Source organism: Ahaetulla prasina, chromosome 2 (assembly GCF_028640845.1).
Source record: "Ahaetulla prasina isolate Xishuangbanna chromosome 2, ASM2864084v1, whole genome shotgun sequence".
NCBI classification, from domain to species: domain Eukaryota; kingdom Metazoa; phylum Chordata; class Lepidosauria; order Squamata; family Colubridae; genus Ahaetulla; species Ahaetulla prasina.
Genome location: NC_080540.1, coordinates 150,186,803 through 150,205,096, shown reverse-complemented (window position 1 = coordinate 150,205,096; position 18,294 = coordinate 150,186,803). Strand labels below are relative to the sequence as shown.

At 38.8% G+C, this 18,294-nt stretch overlaps 1 protein-coding gene across 1 annotated transcript in view; it reads left to right on the top strand.

Moving 5' to 3' along the window:
- Window positions 1–18,294, top strand: part of ANKFN1 (ankyrin repeat and fibronectin type III domain containing 1) — a 214,456-nt gene that overhangs the window by 161,486 nt on the left and 34,676 nt on the right. The window contains exons 11-13 of the mRNA XM_058172899.1: window positions 5,668–5,767; window positions 10,800–10,932; window positions 12,432–12,548. Coding sequence (XP_058028882.1) covers window positions 5,668–5,767; window positions 10,800–10,932; window positions 12,432–12,548 — 350 coding nt within the window. The remainder of the gene's footprint in view (window positions 1–5,667; window positions 5,768–10,799; window positions 10,933–12,431; window positions 12,549–18,294) is intronic.

Below are 18,294 nucleotides of genomic sequence, written 5' to 3'. Positions count from 1 at the left end.
AATAGCACTTAGACTTATATACCGTTTCACAGTGCTTTACAGCCCTCTCTAAGTGGTTTACAAAGTCAGCATATTGCCCCCCAATGATCTGGTTCCTCATTTTACTGATCTTGGAAGGATGGAATACAAAATAGATTTTAAAAAAGAAGACTACAAAGTAGAAGAAAAATGAAAGAAAAAAAGTCAAGAAAGAGAAAAGTAGGAATACTACATTTGTAGGGACAATAAAGATAAAAGAAATATAGAAAGAAATTACTTCCAACCTGCATCACAATAGGTATAAAGAAATTGAGGGACTCTTCATTCCCTCCAATGTTACAAACATTTATCTCTTCCTCCCATATCCCTTGTGTATCTCTTGTGTATAAATAAATCCCTAAAGCATCATCTTCTCAGTCCTGGTGCAGCTAGGTTGCCAGATGTAAGAGTTTATCTTTTTTTAACCTTGATCAAATAAAGCAAAACTTTCATTTTATTTCTAACAATCATCATTTTAGTTCATTCAAATATTATTGTACGATCTGATTTTTCTTTGTTTTTCTCTATCCCATTACACAAAGTTCTTTAAGACTTGAACAGCTCTTTGGTATCCTGTAAGAAAAAGTTATCAGCGTCACTCTCTTGGTTTGTCATTTGTATTTCCTTTCTAAAGTTTAAGGCCTCCGCCAGTTTCTTTGGTAGATCCATAAAACACGCTTTTCTAATTAATTCTCTTGGTCTTCAGTTGTAAATTCACTTTCGATGCCATCTCTATCTTGTCAGCTAATTTTTTTTCTACATGTGACATTTCTTCAATGACTTCCTCTGGACATAGTCTATTCAGAGATGCAGACACCACTACGAACATTGTTGATACTGTTGCTACTATTTTCTGATTCCATTCTTCAAAAGTCTCATTCAGTAGTTTCCTTCTTAGAATGTTTTACAACATTTTGCAGGTTTAGGTAACCCTTTATCTAAAAACTTTAGTCCCCTCTAGTGTCCAGTTTTTGAAATATAAAATTTCTTATCTTTGTTTTTTTCTTATAAATACCAAAACAGAATCTGTTAAAATCTTATTTAGCTTTTTGTTCCTTATTTCAGACTCTTTAATTTTTTTTTAGCTTATGATTATTATTTTTTCCATTCAGGATTGAAGGCAGACTCACCTGGCATTTTCAGACTTGACAGTCCAAAGATCTTACATATAGTTAATAAGCAATTTCTGAAAAAAATTAAAAAGGGACTTTTGAAACTTACTGTCTGTTAAAATTCTCTTCCATGGTTGCAAGCAAAATGACTGATCCCATCACTTCCCAGTGCTAAAACCCATAGAAAACCCCTGCCTTGCATTTTCCTCTGGAGAACCTACTGTCCAGAGAACATGTGGACAATCTCCCATTTTCTCCTTATCTGGAGAGGTTCCAAGGAACTAGTCTATTACCCGGTTTCTTCGTCTTTGCCCAAGTCATTAGTTCTGCTTTCACAGAGATGTCTTCAATTCACCATGGCTCCCCTGGAAGTCCAAGGAAGGAGATTCTGATTGTAAGCTTCCTCATAAGTCTTTCCTCAATGTCCTGAAGTTAATAGACTCAACTGTCACTTGTCTCCCAGGTGAAATTAAGCATGAAAAAACCTGCCAGGATACCAATTTTTATTCTAAACTCCTTCCTCAAAATACAAAATAATAATAGGTGTTTTGGTTGTTCCGATGTTGAGCAAATACATCTGCATTTAAACCAAGGAGTGGCTCCTCCTGTATTCTTCGGCACCACTTTAGATCTTTATATATTCCAGATCCAGAATGCTACAGAACCTTGTTCAGCTCCATCTTTCTCTTGTCGCCTAGAGTCAGAAGGGAAATAGGGAGCCAGATTGTAGTGACTAGAGTAAGCCTAGCAGTCATCTCAAATTTAAGCAGAATATTTGTGCAGATGTCATTTTGTCAGTTGAAACAGCTGCTGGAGTAAATTAAAAAAAAAGAACTAATTGTCTCTAGTTATTTTTTCTTAACAAAGGAGAGTGGGAACAATAATAATAATTATTATTATTATATAAACAATTATTATTATTATTATTATTATTATTATTATTATTATTATTATTATTATTATTATTATTATTATTATTATTATTATGCAATAATACAAGAGCAACCAACAGATTTAAACTTAATGTTAACCGCTTTAATCTAGATTGCAGAAAATATGACTTCTGTAACAGAATCTTCAGTGCTTGGAATACTTTACTTGACTCTGTGGTCTCTTCCCATAATCCCAAAAGCTTTAACCAAAAACTGTCTACTATTGACCTCATCCCATTCCTAAGAGGACCTTAAGGGGCGTGCATAAGCGCACAAACGTGCCTACCGTTCCTGCCCTATTGCTTTTCTTTTCTTCTTCCTATATATATATATATGCTTATACCTCCTAATATTTACTCATATATATGTTTATATACTATATAATCTTTTTATATGACGTTGTGACAAAATAAATAAATAAATAAATAAACAAACAAACAAACAAACAAGCCAGAACTGCAGGGATACAGGGGATTCTAGTCTTTTAAACCGTGGTGAATCGTGAATGATTTCTGCTAGAGTGAGACGGCTATAAATTCCCAATGTTTTGGAATTTGGCAAGAATGGCTTTAGAGGAAAAAGTGCTCTGATCTGCCCAAGCGCATCCATGTTCTCTATCTTCCATGAGTTTAAAAGATTCCTGCACCACATTGCATGTTTCTTTTCTATAACTGTTATTAAAAGTTTAAAACGGAACATAACATTAGCACAAACTAATACAAAACAAAGAAAACAAAGAAAAAGAATTGGAGGGAAAACTAAAAAGCAGAAAGAAAGGATAAAAAGGAATAGATAAAAGGGGGGGAAGCTTCCAATTGCCTTTGCAGCAAATATGATTAGAATATTATCTTATTCTATCGTTACAAAAAAACCTTCCTTTTTTTCTATTATCCTTTTTTTTTTTATAATCATCAAAACCCACAAATTCTAAACGTATTTTTTCTGCTTCATGCAAAAAGTCTATAAGGGGTTTCTAGTCAGCCATAAATGCAGATATTGCACTATATTTCAGACTCCCTTTTCAGTATGCAAACTTTTTACAGAACGTGTTTTCTGGGAATCCTAAAGTGTGGCCTGAATATCTTTATATTTTTATTTCTACTCAGCAACAGTTAAACAATGGCAGGCTCGCTTTTGTTAAAGCTGTAGTGTAGATGTTTGAAGTAAGAAACATAAATTATGGTGGGATTTATTCCCATTATCTTCTTCCACCAAAAGCGATGTTGAGGGAAATTGTCCTCTTTCTGGATTCCCCTTTGTGCTTGCTGTCAGTTTCCTTCTTTTCCTCACTATCGTATAAAGCCATACTTTAGCATTAAAAAAACCCCAAACATTAGGAATATTCAGGTAGTCCTCAACTTACAACAGTTCATTTGCAATAGTGGCAAATATCTATAGCTCAGGTGTAGGATGAGGGTGAAGGTTCATTCTCTGAGTGAATGAACTTGTGAGTTATTAAAACACAGCTGCCTGCAATTACTGCAGGTTCTAGTCCCACCAGGCCCAAGGTTGACTCAGCCTTCCATCCTTTATAAGGTAGGTAAAATGAGGACCCAGATTGTTGAGGGGGGGCAATAAGTTGACTTTGTAAATATACAAATAGAATGAGACTATTGCCTTACACACTGTAAGCCGCCCTGAGTCTTCGGAGAAGGGCGGGATATAAATGTAAATTTTTTAAAAAAGTTGGTTTCCAAACATTTCATTACCAGGCTAGGTAACATCTTCAGCAGAATTTACAGGATGCCAGTGTTCTTCTGTTTATAAGGGCTTCGTGTGGTCGGTAGGTCTTGTGATGGGTCAGGTACAGGTGCGTCAAGTGAGACTCTTGTGATGGATCAAGTGGGTGTGTCAGGTGAGGGTCTAGTAATGGTCCTTGTGATGGGTCAAGTGTAGGTGTGTCAACTGAAGGTCTTGTGATGGGTCTTATGAAGGATCAGGTTTAGTTTATTGTTTAGTTTACTTTATTGTCATTGTACCTCGTACAACAAAATTAAATGCCATCTTCAGTGTACATTATAATTATAAAAATAAAACACAAACACACATCCTTCACATTCTATACAATTGAACTGAAAACCGATATTGCATTAATATTGCACTATACTGTAGAATTCGATATGGTTATTGCCCTGCGATAGAAGCTGTTTTTCAGTCTATTTGTCCTTGTTTTTATTATCCTGTACCATCTGCCAGATGGTAAGAGTTCAAAAAAAGGGTGCCCAGGATGAGATGGATCTTTAAGAATGTTTTGAACTTTCTTAAGGCAGCGGGAGCTTTAAAGCTCTTCCAAAGAGGGGAGAGGGCAACCAATGATCCTCTGGGCAATGACGTTGACCCTCTGGAGCGCTGCCCTATCTGCCACTGTGCAATTGGCAAACCATACACAGGTGCAGTAAGTTAAAATATTCTCTATGGTGCAGCGGTAGAAGGTCATCATCAGGTGTGAGTCATCAGTGAGAGTCTTGTGGTGGAGAGGTTACATCAGATGAGGGTCATTGGGAGGTGAAGTGCTGGTTGGGGGGGAAGCTTGGATGGGTTGATTGAGGTCTCTCTGTGCTGTTTCTGGTTGGCTGTGTGGTTGATTTGGATTCTGAGGGGTTTGTAGCAGTGGTGGGTTTCAAAACTTTTTACTACCGGTTCTGTGGGTGTGGTGTGGTGGGTGTGGCAGGGGAAGGATACTGTAAAATCTCCATTCCTTCTCCAATCCATGGGGAGGTTGCTGCAAAATCCCCATTTCCTCCGGATCAGCTGAGACTCGGGAGGCAGAGAATAGACGGGGACGGGGCCAGTCAGAATTTTTACTACCAGTTCTCGGAACTACTCAAAATTTCTGCTACCGGTTCTCCAGAACTGGTCAGAACCTGCTGAAACCCACCTCTGGTTTGTAGGCTGGTTGTAGGTCAATGTGTCTGTTGATGGAATTGCTTGCGGAGTGCCAGGCTTCGATGAACTCACGAGCGTGGTGGGTGGTAGCACAGCCGATGACTTTTGTGTTGCTCCAATCGAACTGGTGCTGTTTGGTGTCGGTATGCGTAGAGATTAAAAAGTTGGGATCATAATGTTTGACTCCCAGCCGGTGTTTGTGGATCATGGTTTTTAATTGATGTGATGTGTGTCCCATGTAGAATTACAACAGTTCATTTAGTGACCATTCAAAATTACAACGCCGCTGAAAAAAGTGAGTTAAGAGCATTTTTCACACTTACGACCATTGCAGCATCCCCACGGTCACGTGATCAAAATTCAGATGCTTGGCAACTGACTCATATGATTGCAGTGTCTCAGGGTCATGTGATCACCTTCTGACAAGCAAAATCAGTGGGAGAGCCAGATTCACTTAACAACCATGTCATGAACTTAACAACTGTGGTTCACTTAACAACTGTGGCAAGAAAGTTCGTAAAATGGGGCAAAATTCACTTAAAAGTCTTGCTTAGCAACAGAAATTTGGGGCTCAGTTGTGGTCATAACATGAGGACTACCTCTACATAAATGTATAGCTTTATCGTTACTACTATCACCTTAAGAAAAATACACCCAATGCTGCAGAGCTGTGCCAATTTCCTTTACTTTCTCTTGTTTTCTTTCCTTAAACATTCCAGATAATGTTAAATTGCAGAATGCCGGTCGCAAGCAGTCTGTCTCCAGAAGCCTAAAACATCTCTTCCATTCTTCAAACAAGTTTGTGAAGACTTTGAAAAGGTTTGTTTGATTTAATAGAATCACAGTTTTACATCTGAAACTGCCAGAAATCTCTCTCTTACATAATCTGCGTTCTGTACTCTCAAATTGTTTAGTATTTTGGAAAACACTACAAGCTGAGACGGCAACCACAGCAGGATTTGGAAAAATGTGCAAAGATATATAAGGAGCTTTACTCAAATTTCAGCTTTCGTTTCTATTGCAGTGCATGTCTCTTCAGTATAAAACCTCTTAGCTGGAAAGATGGTCATTAATTCAATACAGTACAATTCTCCCCCAAAACAAAGGGTAAAGAAGAGAAAACCCCATGCACACAGACCTAAATCCTGGCTAATACCCAGCTTCTGACCTTATCAATGTAAGGTTTTACCAATGTAAAGTAAAAATTCTAGCTAAAAATACTCTTGGAGGTTCCTCTCCCATTCAATTAATATTCAACACTTGTAAATATGCATGTGTTATGGATGGTTGGATATGTATATCTGCAAAAAAACAGATTCCAAAATATGGCCGGGCCAGAAGAAGTTTGTGATGCTTTACAATGTTCCCCAAAAGTGATATATGTACATCCCCACATTTTTTTGCTCTTGGATCTAGATTTCTGCACAACCTTAATGAGTCCCTCTAAAGGGAAAGAAATGAAAAAGTGAACTGGATGCAGGGAAGAGGAATGGCGTAGAATAGGGTAAAATAGGGTAGAGATGGAAAGGAGATGGAAAGGAAGAAGGAAAAGGGAAGGCGGAAGGGGGAAGAGGGAAGGGAAGGGGGAAGGGAGGGGAGGGGAGAGGAAAGGAAAGGAAAGGAAAGGAAAGGAAAGGAAAGGAAAGGAAAGGAAAGGAAAGGAAAGGAAAGGAAAGGAAAGGAAAGGAAAGGAAAGGAAAGGACTGTCTGGGTGTGACAAAAAGGATTAAATTTAGCAGCCAAGCAGCCCCTTCTAAACAGCAGCCGATCTTCAGAGCAATCTTCAAAAGCTTTCTGGTGACCCAGTTCACTTGCCCGATCCTTTGTTTCCACAGCTTCTTTATCCTTACGAGCAACATAAGACCCTCTAATTTCACAGGTAATAATTTGTCTCCTTGATAAATTCAGGGAGCTTTTGAGTCAGGCTAAAACCACACGCATGAAAAGGTAAAGATAACCTTGGGTCCAGCTTAACACTTGGTGGCTACCAGGACACATCCATGCTGTTTTCTCAGTAACCAGTGTGAGAGTGTTTCTCCACGGCCTCGTTCCAGGGTGCTTTTTTTAAACTTCCCAGTCCAAGCAACTGCCCTGATAATCTCCCATCCAAGTACTAACTAGGCTCACCCTGCTGAGCTGCTGAGCTCCGACAAAGCCCAGCCACCCGCTAAGACCAATCAAAGGCATGCTTACCAGGAATAAGTACCTTTGAATACCATCTGTATAGGATTGTACCATCTAGAAAGAAAGAAAGGAAAACGCAGGCTATCTCTGCTATCTAATTTCTCACTGTGAAGCCAATTTGTCCCTATTTTATTCCATTTGGGCCAGTAGTTATTTAGATGGTAGACAATTACAGTAATCTTCCGCAACTGATGTCTTCCAGAGAGGTTGGGTGTAAGCTCCCATGCTGGCTGGGAGGCTTATATGAATTGTCCTAGTATTTGGAGAGCCCCGGATTAGGCAAGGCTGACTTAACCCTTTACCCTCTAATAAGGCATGAATTGTATGTCAGGGGAGTGGAAACATTGGAGCCATCTCCCCACTCCTTTCTGCCCCTTTTCCCACCCTCCTGTGTGGACATGGGATGGATTGAAAACTACAGAAGAAGCAGAGAAGGGAGTTTCTAGTGAAGCCTCTTTTTGTGTGTTCTCTCAAGAATATTGTCCTAGTCTTTGAAGTGAGGAGAGTTAATTCTCTGTCCAGTAAACAAGTTCATGGCATGAAAGCAAAGTTTGTTAAATGGATCACTTGTATGAATTAGGGAGTGTTCATAATATATCTGACTTTCAGAAGAACATCAGTGGAAAAGCTTGCCTCCAGAAGTTGTGAATGCTCCAACACTGGAAGTTTTTAAGAAGAGATTGGATAACCATTTGTCCTAAGTGGTGTAGGGTTTCCTGCCTAAGCAGAGGGTTGGACTAGAAGACCTCCAAGGTCCCTTCCAACTCTGTTATTCTGTTATTTCTCCCCTTCCTCCAATCAATTAGGTCAGTGTTTCTCAACCTTGGCACCTTTAAGATGGGTGGACTTCAATTCTCAGGAATTGAAGTCCATGCATCTTAAAGTTACCAAGGTTGAAAAAGACCGAATTAGATCTGTTACATAAACGTAACCACCGGCACACAATGTGTGCATGCAGATTACTGGTTTTATGAAGTCAGATCCAAATTTACTTTAAACATACATTAGTAAACCTTTTTAAATAACTCTGAGTTAGCAGAACTGAAGGTGAGATTTTGAATTGTCCCCTGTCCCAAGGTAATTTACTTAATCTTCTGAATCTCAAAAGTTTGATCCTGGACAATATCTTCTTTCATCACTGGCAGTGTTCTTTTCGTCGTCTTTGTATTTTGTATTTCTTTCCAAAGAGAGGCTCTGGTAATCATCCAGTTAAGCAAATCTGCTGATTAATCAATATAACTGGTTATAAATATAAATATTTTAAAGGACTGGATTTTGTGTAAGCAATGAATACAACAGTGCTGAACCAAATGGTGGGCTATTACACAAGATAAAATCCAGACTAACCCTATTGATTCATGGATCATCTTGCTATAAATAGCAATACTGTAGTACCATTTAGAGTTTTTATATTGGTGTTCCAGGTAAACCACAGAAGGGCATCAATAGGAGTCTTAAATACTAAATTCCACAATGGAAAAATCAGAAATGTGAGATAAGTATTCCTCAAAATCACCAAAAGATGTCTTAAATGTGGTATTGGACACACTGAATCAAACTAGTTCAACAATAAGGCCCTACAGACTGGACAGCACCTAGGAGGAATTGAGATTGTATATTCCAAACTACTGTATATCCTAGAACCTTCTGCAATGCAGAAGTTTCTATATTAGACACACACACCCCGCCTCCATTTCCATTAGATAAATACATTTATAAAAAGTGCCACCTGGAAGCAGGAGTTTAAAAAATAAGGATTCAAAAGAGAGAGTTATAATAAAAGAAAATTGAACCCAGCAGGTCTGTTTAGCTCAGCTTTCATTTATTTCGACGCAAGAGATGCAACAAATGAATGGCTTTTATCAGTTCTATTTTTCCATTACTTTCCAATTATTTGCAACCCTGTAATTTTTTTTTTCCTGAGAGCGCTGGACTTGATTTTAAGTTGCCAGTTCCTATAATTACTGTATTCTTCTCTCGTAACAACTTGTTTTGACATCCTTCTGAGTTCTGCATTTTTGACAGCGGTCAGGTTTTCTAAGACAATCTGGAGCAACATGCAAGATTTTCTGGAAAAACAAAATTATGGGTGCTAGAAAGCAACTGGAAAAATATTGCTGTTACCATTGTGATAAAAATAAAGTTAAAAGTAGAAAAAGACAGGTATTCATATTAATGCAAGTAATGATAATTAATGCAACAATTGACTCATATTTAATTGAAAATATTTTAAAACAATAACAATAATTTTAAATTTTCAGGAATATTTTACTTAAGAAAATGACTACCATAAGAAGATAACTTGTTTTTTTTCACATGGGACTAATAAAAAGTAAACTCTCCAAGCTGAATGTAACTTCTGGTAACTTTACAAATACATCCATATACTATAAGGTGTGTTTTTTTTCAGCTTTCAAAGTTAATCTACAACAGTCTCTTAAACTTGGCAACTTGAAGAGGTGTGGACTTCAACTCTCAAAATTCCTCAGTCAGCTCAGGAATCAAAGTCCATACCTCTTCAAGTTGCTAAGGTTGAGAAACATTGGTCTACAGATTTGGGATTCTTAAAAGTCTCCCATCCAAATACTACCCAGACTTTACTCTTTCGAGTCCAAACAAGGTTAGTTAGCTCTCAGAGTCTAATGTCATTTCCAAATCCAAATATTTTGCTACTACTTGTCTAAACATATTTCAGATGAAAATGAGAGGGTGAGTTGCGTTGCACATGCATTTGTGGAATTATTCTGCAGATTTGCTAGCGTTTAACATTATCACATTTCTGGGAAATTCTCCTTCTTGGGAGCAATGAGTTGAATTCTATTGTTTCAACATCGCCAAAAAGGCATGAAGAGTTGTAAGACTAATCTTGTGTAGCTTCTTCTCCAGTAATATTACACTACTAACCAGAGCATACAAAACATTTTCCAGACCAATTCTCAAATACAGCTGCTCTGTCTGGAACCTACACTGCATATCGGACATTAATACAATTGAGCGTGTCCAGAGATATTTTACAAGAAGAGTTCTCCACTCCTCTGCTCGCAACATAGATGCGAGCAGCAACATTATGCCACCAGACTTGAAATTCTGGGCCTAGACTATTTAGAACTATGCCACCTTCGGTATGACCTAAACGTAGTTCATAAAATTATCTGCTACAATGTCCAACCTGTCAATGACTACTTCAGCTTCAACCACAACAGTACACAAGCATACAATAGATGCAAACTTAAAGTGAACCGGTCCAAACTCGATTGCAGAAAATACAACTTCAGCAACAGAGTGGTCAGTGCCTGGAATGCCCTACCTGACTCTGTGGTTTCATCCCCAAATCCTCAAACTTTAACCTAAGACTGCCTACTGTTGGCTTCACCCCATTCCTAAGTGGTCTATAAGGGGTATGTATAAGCGCACCAGCATGCCTACCGTCCCTGTCCTAATGTTCCCTTTATTTGTATTCATTTCATGTATTCAAATCATGTTTATACTTAAATATATATGTGCTTGACCAATAAATATATAAATAAATAAGTAAGTAAGTAAGTAAGTGCTAGGCCAGTTTAGAGGATCATAAAGATTTCTTGCTTTGCAGAATGCAAATCACTCTTTTTTGGAATAGACACCTAATCGTTCTCCTTTTTCATTCTTCTCATTTATTTTAATCCAGAGGGCTTTATTTAGCTGTGATATTTTATTACAAAGACAACATGTTAGTAACCAATGAAGATCACATACCAATAGTGGAAATTGATGATTCTCACGCCAGTTCTATTATGCAAGATTTCCTCTGGTTCACAAAGGTAAGCCATTTTCTCCCTTCGTTGAACTCCTCTGGGTAGTAGAGTATTTCAGAGCTGATCCTCGCCCTCTGTTTTTCTTTATACACAAACAGCCCTTCTTAGCCACATGCATGCCTGGGTTGTGTGAGGAGACCCCGCTGTGAGCCCTGCTGGATGTAGGGCAGAATCTGCGACCCCTCCAGGGGCTGGACTCCAGATCCAATCAGCCCCAACAATCATGACCAATAGTCATGTAGGGGGACCAGATGTTGAACAATCACTTTGAACTGGATGGCCAAAGTCAATTTTCCATGGTTGCATATTAAGATGAAGTTGGGTAGCCAACTAAATCGAACAGTTTGTAAATCTAGAGGCCAAAGATTGATGAAGGATCAGAAGGCTTATATGGTATATGGCTACAGAACACAGTAAATATCACATTCATAAAATCTGAATGTGTTACAATTGTATAGAAAGCATGCAAAAGGTTGACTCAGCCTTCCATCCTTCCGAGGTTGGTAAAATAAGGACCCAGATTGTTGGGGGACATATGCTGACTCTGTAAACCGCTTAGAGAGGGTTGTAAAGCATTGTGAAGTGGTATATAAGTCCAAGTGCTAGTGCTAGTGCTAGTGCTAGTGCTATGCGATAACATCCACTTTATAGAGCAAAGAAAACATGCAGACAAAGTGGAGGGATTGAATCTTGCCCCCTATCCAGAACATATCTCTTTGCAGTCCTGCATTCCAGCCACTTTCCTCTCACTGAAGATTTATTTCCACATTTCAGGTAGTAGATTGTGAGGTTGTGTTCAGCCCAGCATAGTCTTAAATTCCTTTTTTTCTTTCCATGCAATCAAAGGAATTCTGTCTTTAAACTGGTGAATTTAGTAGTGATGTTGCATCTCATTTAGTCCTAAGGGAGGGGAAGGGATGGAGGGGGAAGCTACCGTGTAAAAGAGAATTTGGGATTTCTGGCTCAAACCCATTCCAAATCATACCCAAACTTGTTTATTTCTTGCCCCCACAAACCTGTTTTAATTGATCCAGAATTTAAATAAAGTCCCTTTCTTCCCGTTAATTTGTAAGGATACAAACTGGATCTTGGATTTCTTAAACTACTAATGCTGATAAGTATTGGCACTGGAATTAACTGAAGTCAAATTGGAAGGGAAGATCCTTAAGAATGCTCAGGATGTTTAATACAAGTCAGAGGAGCTGATGCAAACGTACATCCTCCTCTCTCCCCTTATTGCCTTTGAGCCCAGACTGATCATTTTCATAGAACGGCACCCAGGGGCATTAAGAGAGATAAATGGTGTGTATGCCGATTCTGCTCATCTAATAACTTCTTGTCAGCACACTGCCACCCACAGAATCAGGGCATGAACAGCAACTACTTTTGGGGGAAGATAACGTTTGTTTGTTCATTCATTCATCCTTCTTGCCTTTTTCTCTCCCCCACCACCCCGTCCCACCAAACCTCCTGCCCCCCTGCCAATTGCGCTCTGTATTTTGCAGCTGTCTTGTATGTGGGATGAGATCAGATGGCTGAGGCAGAACATGTCTGTCTCTATGTCCTCCTCCACAGCGCTCCAAGCCAGGCAGAAAATGCTGTCTGCAGCAGCCCAGTTACAGGTGAGTGGTAGCGCCCGCTTCCCGTGGCATATCTCGGCAAGGGTAGGGTCTCCAAGGGAATCAGCTGCCAGCTGTCCCCTGCTTTAGCACTTCCTTCTGGAATGGTCTCAAGGGGAGAATTATACGCTGTGAGGCAGGAAAACAGCAGCACAGTCTGAGAACCCAGCCAGGGCTAACAGGCCATCAATAAACTTTTAAAATAGGAAGAAGTCAGAGAGAGCAGAATTAAATGTGACACGGTAAATAAATAGTCGCCTGCCCAGGAGGATAATCTGAAAAAACAAATAGCCTGCTCGGTCACATAGCTGGTGGAGACGCTTGATTATTATGTTGGCAGCATTCAAGGCAGCAAATCCAGGCCAGCATCAAACAAAAAAGCATCCTAGATAATTAATTAGATGACAAGATAGCGATCCCGTGGGGCATCTGCTCATTTGTTTTCCCCCTTGAAGGGCCGCTTCTGGTGGAATGTCACACAAAATATCGTCTCTATCCCGATATGCCGAAATATCTTCTCTACCTACTTTGACAAAACTCAGAGGGTTGAGCCTTAAGGATCTTTGTGGAAATCCACCATTAGTAACTGCAACAGCCTTCTCCAACTTGTGGTTCTCCGTATATTTTTTTTGAAATTGCAACACGTGAAGTTACTCATCAGTTAAAAGGAAATTTAGAAATTGCAGCTTGAATTTCAGCTTACTTGAGGGCCACCATTGGGAGAGGCTGTATTTCACCAAACTCAGAAAACCATACTCTGGTACATCCTAAGTATTTTGAGGATAGGTAAGTGGGAGTAAAAATGCTTCTTCTATTTGATAGTGGTCATTTACAAGTAATACACAGGAAACAGAGTAGTTGCCCCCCTAATTTCAATCTGAGACAGATCAGGCAAGGGTTCATAACTGGCTGACCAAATAAAAGAAGGGCTGTATTATGAAATCAGTTAAACCTGAAATGAGCAACAGTAAGTCAAAAAATGCCATTTCTTTTTTCCTATAACACAAACAAGCCCACTTCCAGATCAGACTTGCTCATTGGTATAAATGAGTCTTACATATAGGAAAAAAGAACCCAAAAACTAAATACATACTAGATGGACATTACCTTACAGATGACCCCCATCCCGTTAAAGACCTTGGAGTTTTCATGTCAAATGATCTAAGTGCCAAAGCCCACTGCAACTACATAGCAAAAAAAAGCTCTAAGAGTTGTAAACCTAATTTTGCGTAGCTTCTTTTCCAAAAATACCACACTACTAACCAGAGCATTTGCTAGACCAATTCTAGAATACAGCTCGCCTGTTTGGAACCCTCACCACATCTCTGACATCAATACAATTGAACATGTCCAGAAATATTTTACAAGAAGAGTTCTCCATTCCTCTGAAAACAGTAAAATACCCTATCCCACCAGACTTGAAATCCTAGGCTTAGAAAACTTGGAACTCCGTCGTCTTCGACATGACCTAAGCTTAACTCACAGAATCATCTATTGTAATGTCCTTTCTGTTAAAGACTACTTCAGCTTTAATTGCAATAAAACTAGAGCAACTAATAGATTTAAACTTAATGTCAACCACTTTAATCTAGATTGCAGAAAATATGACTTCTGTAACGGAATCATCAGTGCTTGGAATACTTTACCTGACTCTGTGGTCTCTTCCCATAATCCTAAAAGTTTTATCCAAAAACTTTCTACTATTGACCTCACCCCATTCCTAAGAGGACCATAAGGGGCGTGCATAAGCGCACAAACGTGCCTACCGTTCCTGTCCTATTGTTGTTGTTTTTTCTTTTCTTCTTCCTATATATATGCTTATACCTCCTTATATTTACTCATATATGTGTTTATATACTATATAATCTTTTGTATGATACCTACATATATTGTTGTGATAAAATAAATAAAAAATAAAATAAATAAATAAATAAATAAATAAATAAATAAACAAATAAATAAATAAATAAATAAATAAATAAATAAATAAATAAATAAATAAACAGCGAGCATGCTTTATTAATATGTAGTTGGCAACATTTCCTCATTAGTTTCGCTCATTACTTCCTGATCTGTCTACTCCAACCATAGAGGAGCTACACTGGTGATACTTTGATTACTTATTCCTCCGTGGATCTGTTCATTTTTCTTGCCTCCTCTAGTAGCTGACAAAGACGTGGGGCAGTTGGTGGCAGGAAGTATACACTGGGTTTGATCATGTTGTCTAGAAGCAAATTAATGTAGTAGTAAAGGTAATCCTCCATTTACAATCATTCGTTTAGTGACTGCTCAAAGTTACAACAGCACTGAAAAAAGTGACTTATGGACATTTTTCATGCAGCCATTTGCACCACCCCCATGGTCACATGATCAAAATTTGGACACTTGGCAACTGACATGTATTTATGACGGCTGCAGTGTCCCGAGGTCATGAGATCACCAAGCAAAGTCAATGGGGAGGCCAGATTCACTAACAAATATTACTAACGTAACAACTGCAGTGACTCACTTAATAACTGAGGCAAGAAAGGTCTTAAAATGGGGCAAAACTCAGTTAAGTCTTGCTCAGCAACGGAAATTTTGGGCACAGTTGTGATCGTAACTGTGTATATGAGAACTACGTGTATATTTATTTATTTATTTATTTATTTTATTTTATTAAATTTTTATACCGCCCTTCTCCCAAAGGACTCAGGGCGGTGTACAGCCAGAAGATAAAAAGCATGATAAATATACAATTAAAACACCAAACTAAAAACAGAGCATATTAGAAAAATGGCCCACCTTAAAAAATTTAAAATTTAAAATTCAAAACCCCAAAGTACTAAAACCCCAATTAAAATTTAATAAAACTATTAAGCCAGTCCCGCTTGAATAAATAAGGTCCGAAGATCAGGCACTTGGCGTAATCCAGGGGGAAGTTCGTTCCAGAGCGTAGGAGCTCCCACAGAGAAGGCCTTGCCCCTGGGGGCCGCCAGCCGACATTGTTTGGCGGACGGCACCCTGAGAAGACCCTCTCTGTGTGAGCGTACGGGTCGGTGGGAGGCATGAGGTAACAGCAGGCGGTATATCATTTTTGAAATGATTCAATTTTTCTCCTAGTGCTTAATCCTTAACGCTAAGGTGTGTTTGCAGATTCATACCTATATGTGCCTGCTAACCTGCCAGGCAGATTCGAAAGCTAAATGCCGCATCCCAAATATGCTCTCCATTTTGTGTGCGTGAAAAATAAACTCCCTAGAAACCTGGTTCTAAATTTCATGTGCTTCTTGGTAACATAAATGAACATGTCTAGTCGCAATAACAGGTCTGACTTACAAGCCTTGTGTTCTTTGCATTCCTGCCCTCCTGGGGCGGGAGAGAGAGAGAGAGGGAGGGAGGGAGAGAGAGAGAGCGCTAATCAAGTTCTTGCAATCTCCGAATGATTAAAATAAATAAATAAAAATAAAATTAAGTCTATCTAACTCTAAGCAAATCTGTATACAGGCAGCAAAAGAGTAGAGGGCCCATAAGGATACAGAACGCCTACTGTGTGCCTTGGACGGGGATGCCTAAAGCTAAAATAGCTACTTAAAGCCACTTCTAAATGGCAGCCAGTGTGCCTGGCTGTTCTGAGTGCTTTGGTTATAAACAATCTTAATAATGCTGCTCAGAGGTAAATAGTGTCTAAGTGCAGATAGAGTCAGCTCAGGGTGGCTTTATCTATCAAATGAGAATGTCATTAAGGTTAATGTACAGCCCCTCTGCTTTCATAATGAACAATGTGCCACATTGTCAATTCAGTTTTCCTTTTAAATCACGCCTCCTGCCCCCCATTACTTGCATACTATAGACCTTTTGAAAGCTTCCAGAATCATGGACATATATAAAATGTTAGGGATTTTTCTTTGAGACATCTGGGCATCTCTTCAGGAGACAAACACTGGTCCTCAGCCCTAGGTGAGTTACCAAAGAGTATGAAAAAAGCTAAACTAGATCTAATCATCTAGAAAGTCTGGATCCCAGTGCTGGGAGCTGTCACGTTCTTTCCAGAGTTGGCCTGAATGTTCTGTCGTGAAATTGTCCTGCGCAAACCTCCATGAGATGCAACGATCGTCTTGTATAAAGATGCTGAGATAATCCTAAATATGGTCATTGTTGCTGCAAAAAAAAAAAAAAATCTGTATCCAATGTTTATGTCAAAAAAAGCAAGCATAAATTATATATGCCCCAGATGGACTGCAATGGGTATCTCAAAGAACAGACAGAAACTGCATCAATTTTCCTTTTGAGGTGATTCTGTCTCATTGCTTTTTATTAAGTTTTCATCATTCTGTTGTAAAGCTGCTGAGCTCTGCCGGAATGCGTTTTGACCTAGAAATTATACATAGTCTTGTTGTTTTCTGAAATACAGATGTGTATGTACGTATGTATGTCTGTATGTATAAATGTGTGTGTGTGTGTGTGTATGTGTATATATATATATATATATATATATATATATATATATATATATATATATATATATATATATATATATATATATATATATATGGAGGTCTTTGGTTATTCGGGTTTTCTCCCGCGTAAAATTGGAAGTGTCTTGGCGATGTTTCGACGAAATCCCATTCCCATATCTTGTATACATTTCATATTACACTTGGCATCAATCAGCTTTGTAGCTTTCAAAGTCAACCATAATGCTTATGTCCTTTAAAATGAAGATTGGATTGAGAGAGAGATATATTGGTATAAACCATACATCCATATTCTACCCAGCTGTCCCAACAGAAATGTTCCTACATCCTACTGAGGGGCACAGAAGGCATTTCAAATTTCAAATGATCACCATGTTGGATTAATTCTCTTTGCTGTGAAGAAAATGCTCAAGTTTCCATCTGTTAGAAGAGATTGAAACCTATGGATGTGGTCCAATTCCATTAAAAGTCCCTGGGAACATTGTCATTATAAGATTTTATAGTCTTATGCAGACCATTTTGTGAAATTCCTTCTTTTTGTCAATTGTTTAGCAGCAATACAGCTATACAGAATTTTTCCATCATTTTCTATTTGATGGCATAGAAAAGAATGGTAGAAACAGAAGCTCCCAGGCTCCAGTTAAAAACATCTCAGATAGGAGAAACATTAGGCATTTGCCCTGGGCACTGCTGCTACTTATCAGACCAGGTAATGCTGAGCTAAATGGATCAGTGGCTAGATTTGCTGCAAGGTGGTACAGTAAAATTATGTTTTTTACAAGTGCATCTCAGTGCTCCATCCACCATATTGTATTTTGTTAATACATGCTTAATTCTGTTGATATAAAGATAGTATAGGTATCAATTTGAAATGAACAGAACTGTTGGGTCTCCCTTGTTGTTATAATTGTGATTCTGACTTGTGATTTACCACCCTACTGAAACAAGAAGGGCTCAACATTAAACTAAGGATCATTTGAAGGGCTTAGCTGATTATGAGCCTCGGTGGCGCAGTGGTTAGAGTGCAGTACTGCAGGCTACTTCTGCTGACTACCTGCTGCCTGCAATTTGGCAGTTCGAATCTCACCAGGCTCAAGGTTGACTCAGCCTTCCATCCTTCCGAGGTCAGTAAAATGAGGACCTAGATTGTTGGGGGCAATGTGCTGACTTTGTAAATCACTTAGAGAGGGCTGTAACGCACTGTAAAGCGGTATATAAGTCTAAGTGCTAGTGCTAGTGCTACACTTGTTTTATTACTGTGAACAGCTGTTGAAAGCTATTCTGCTACTCAA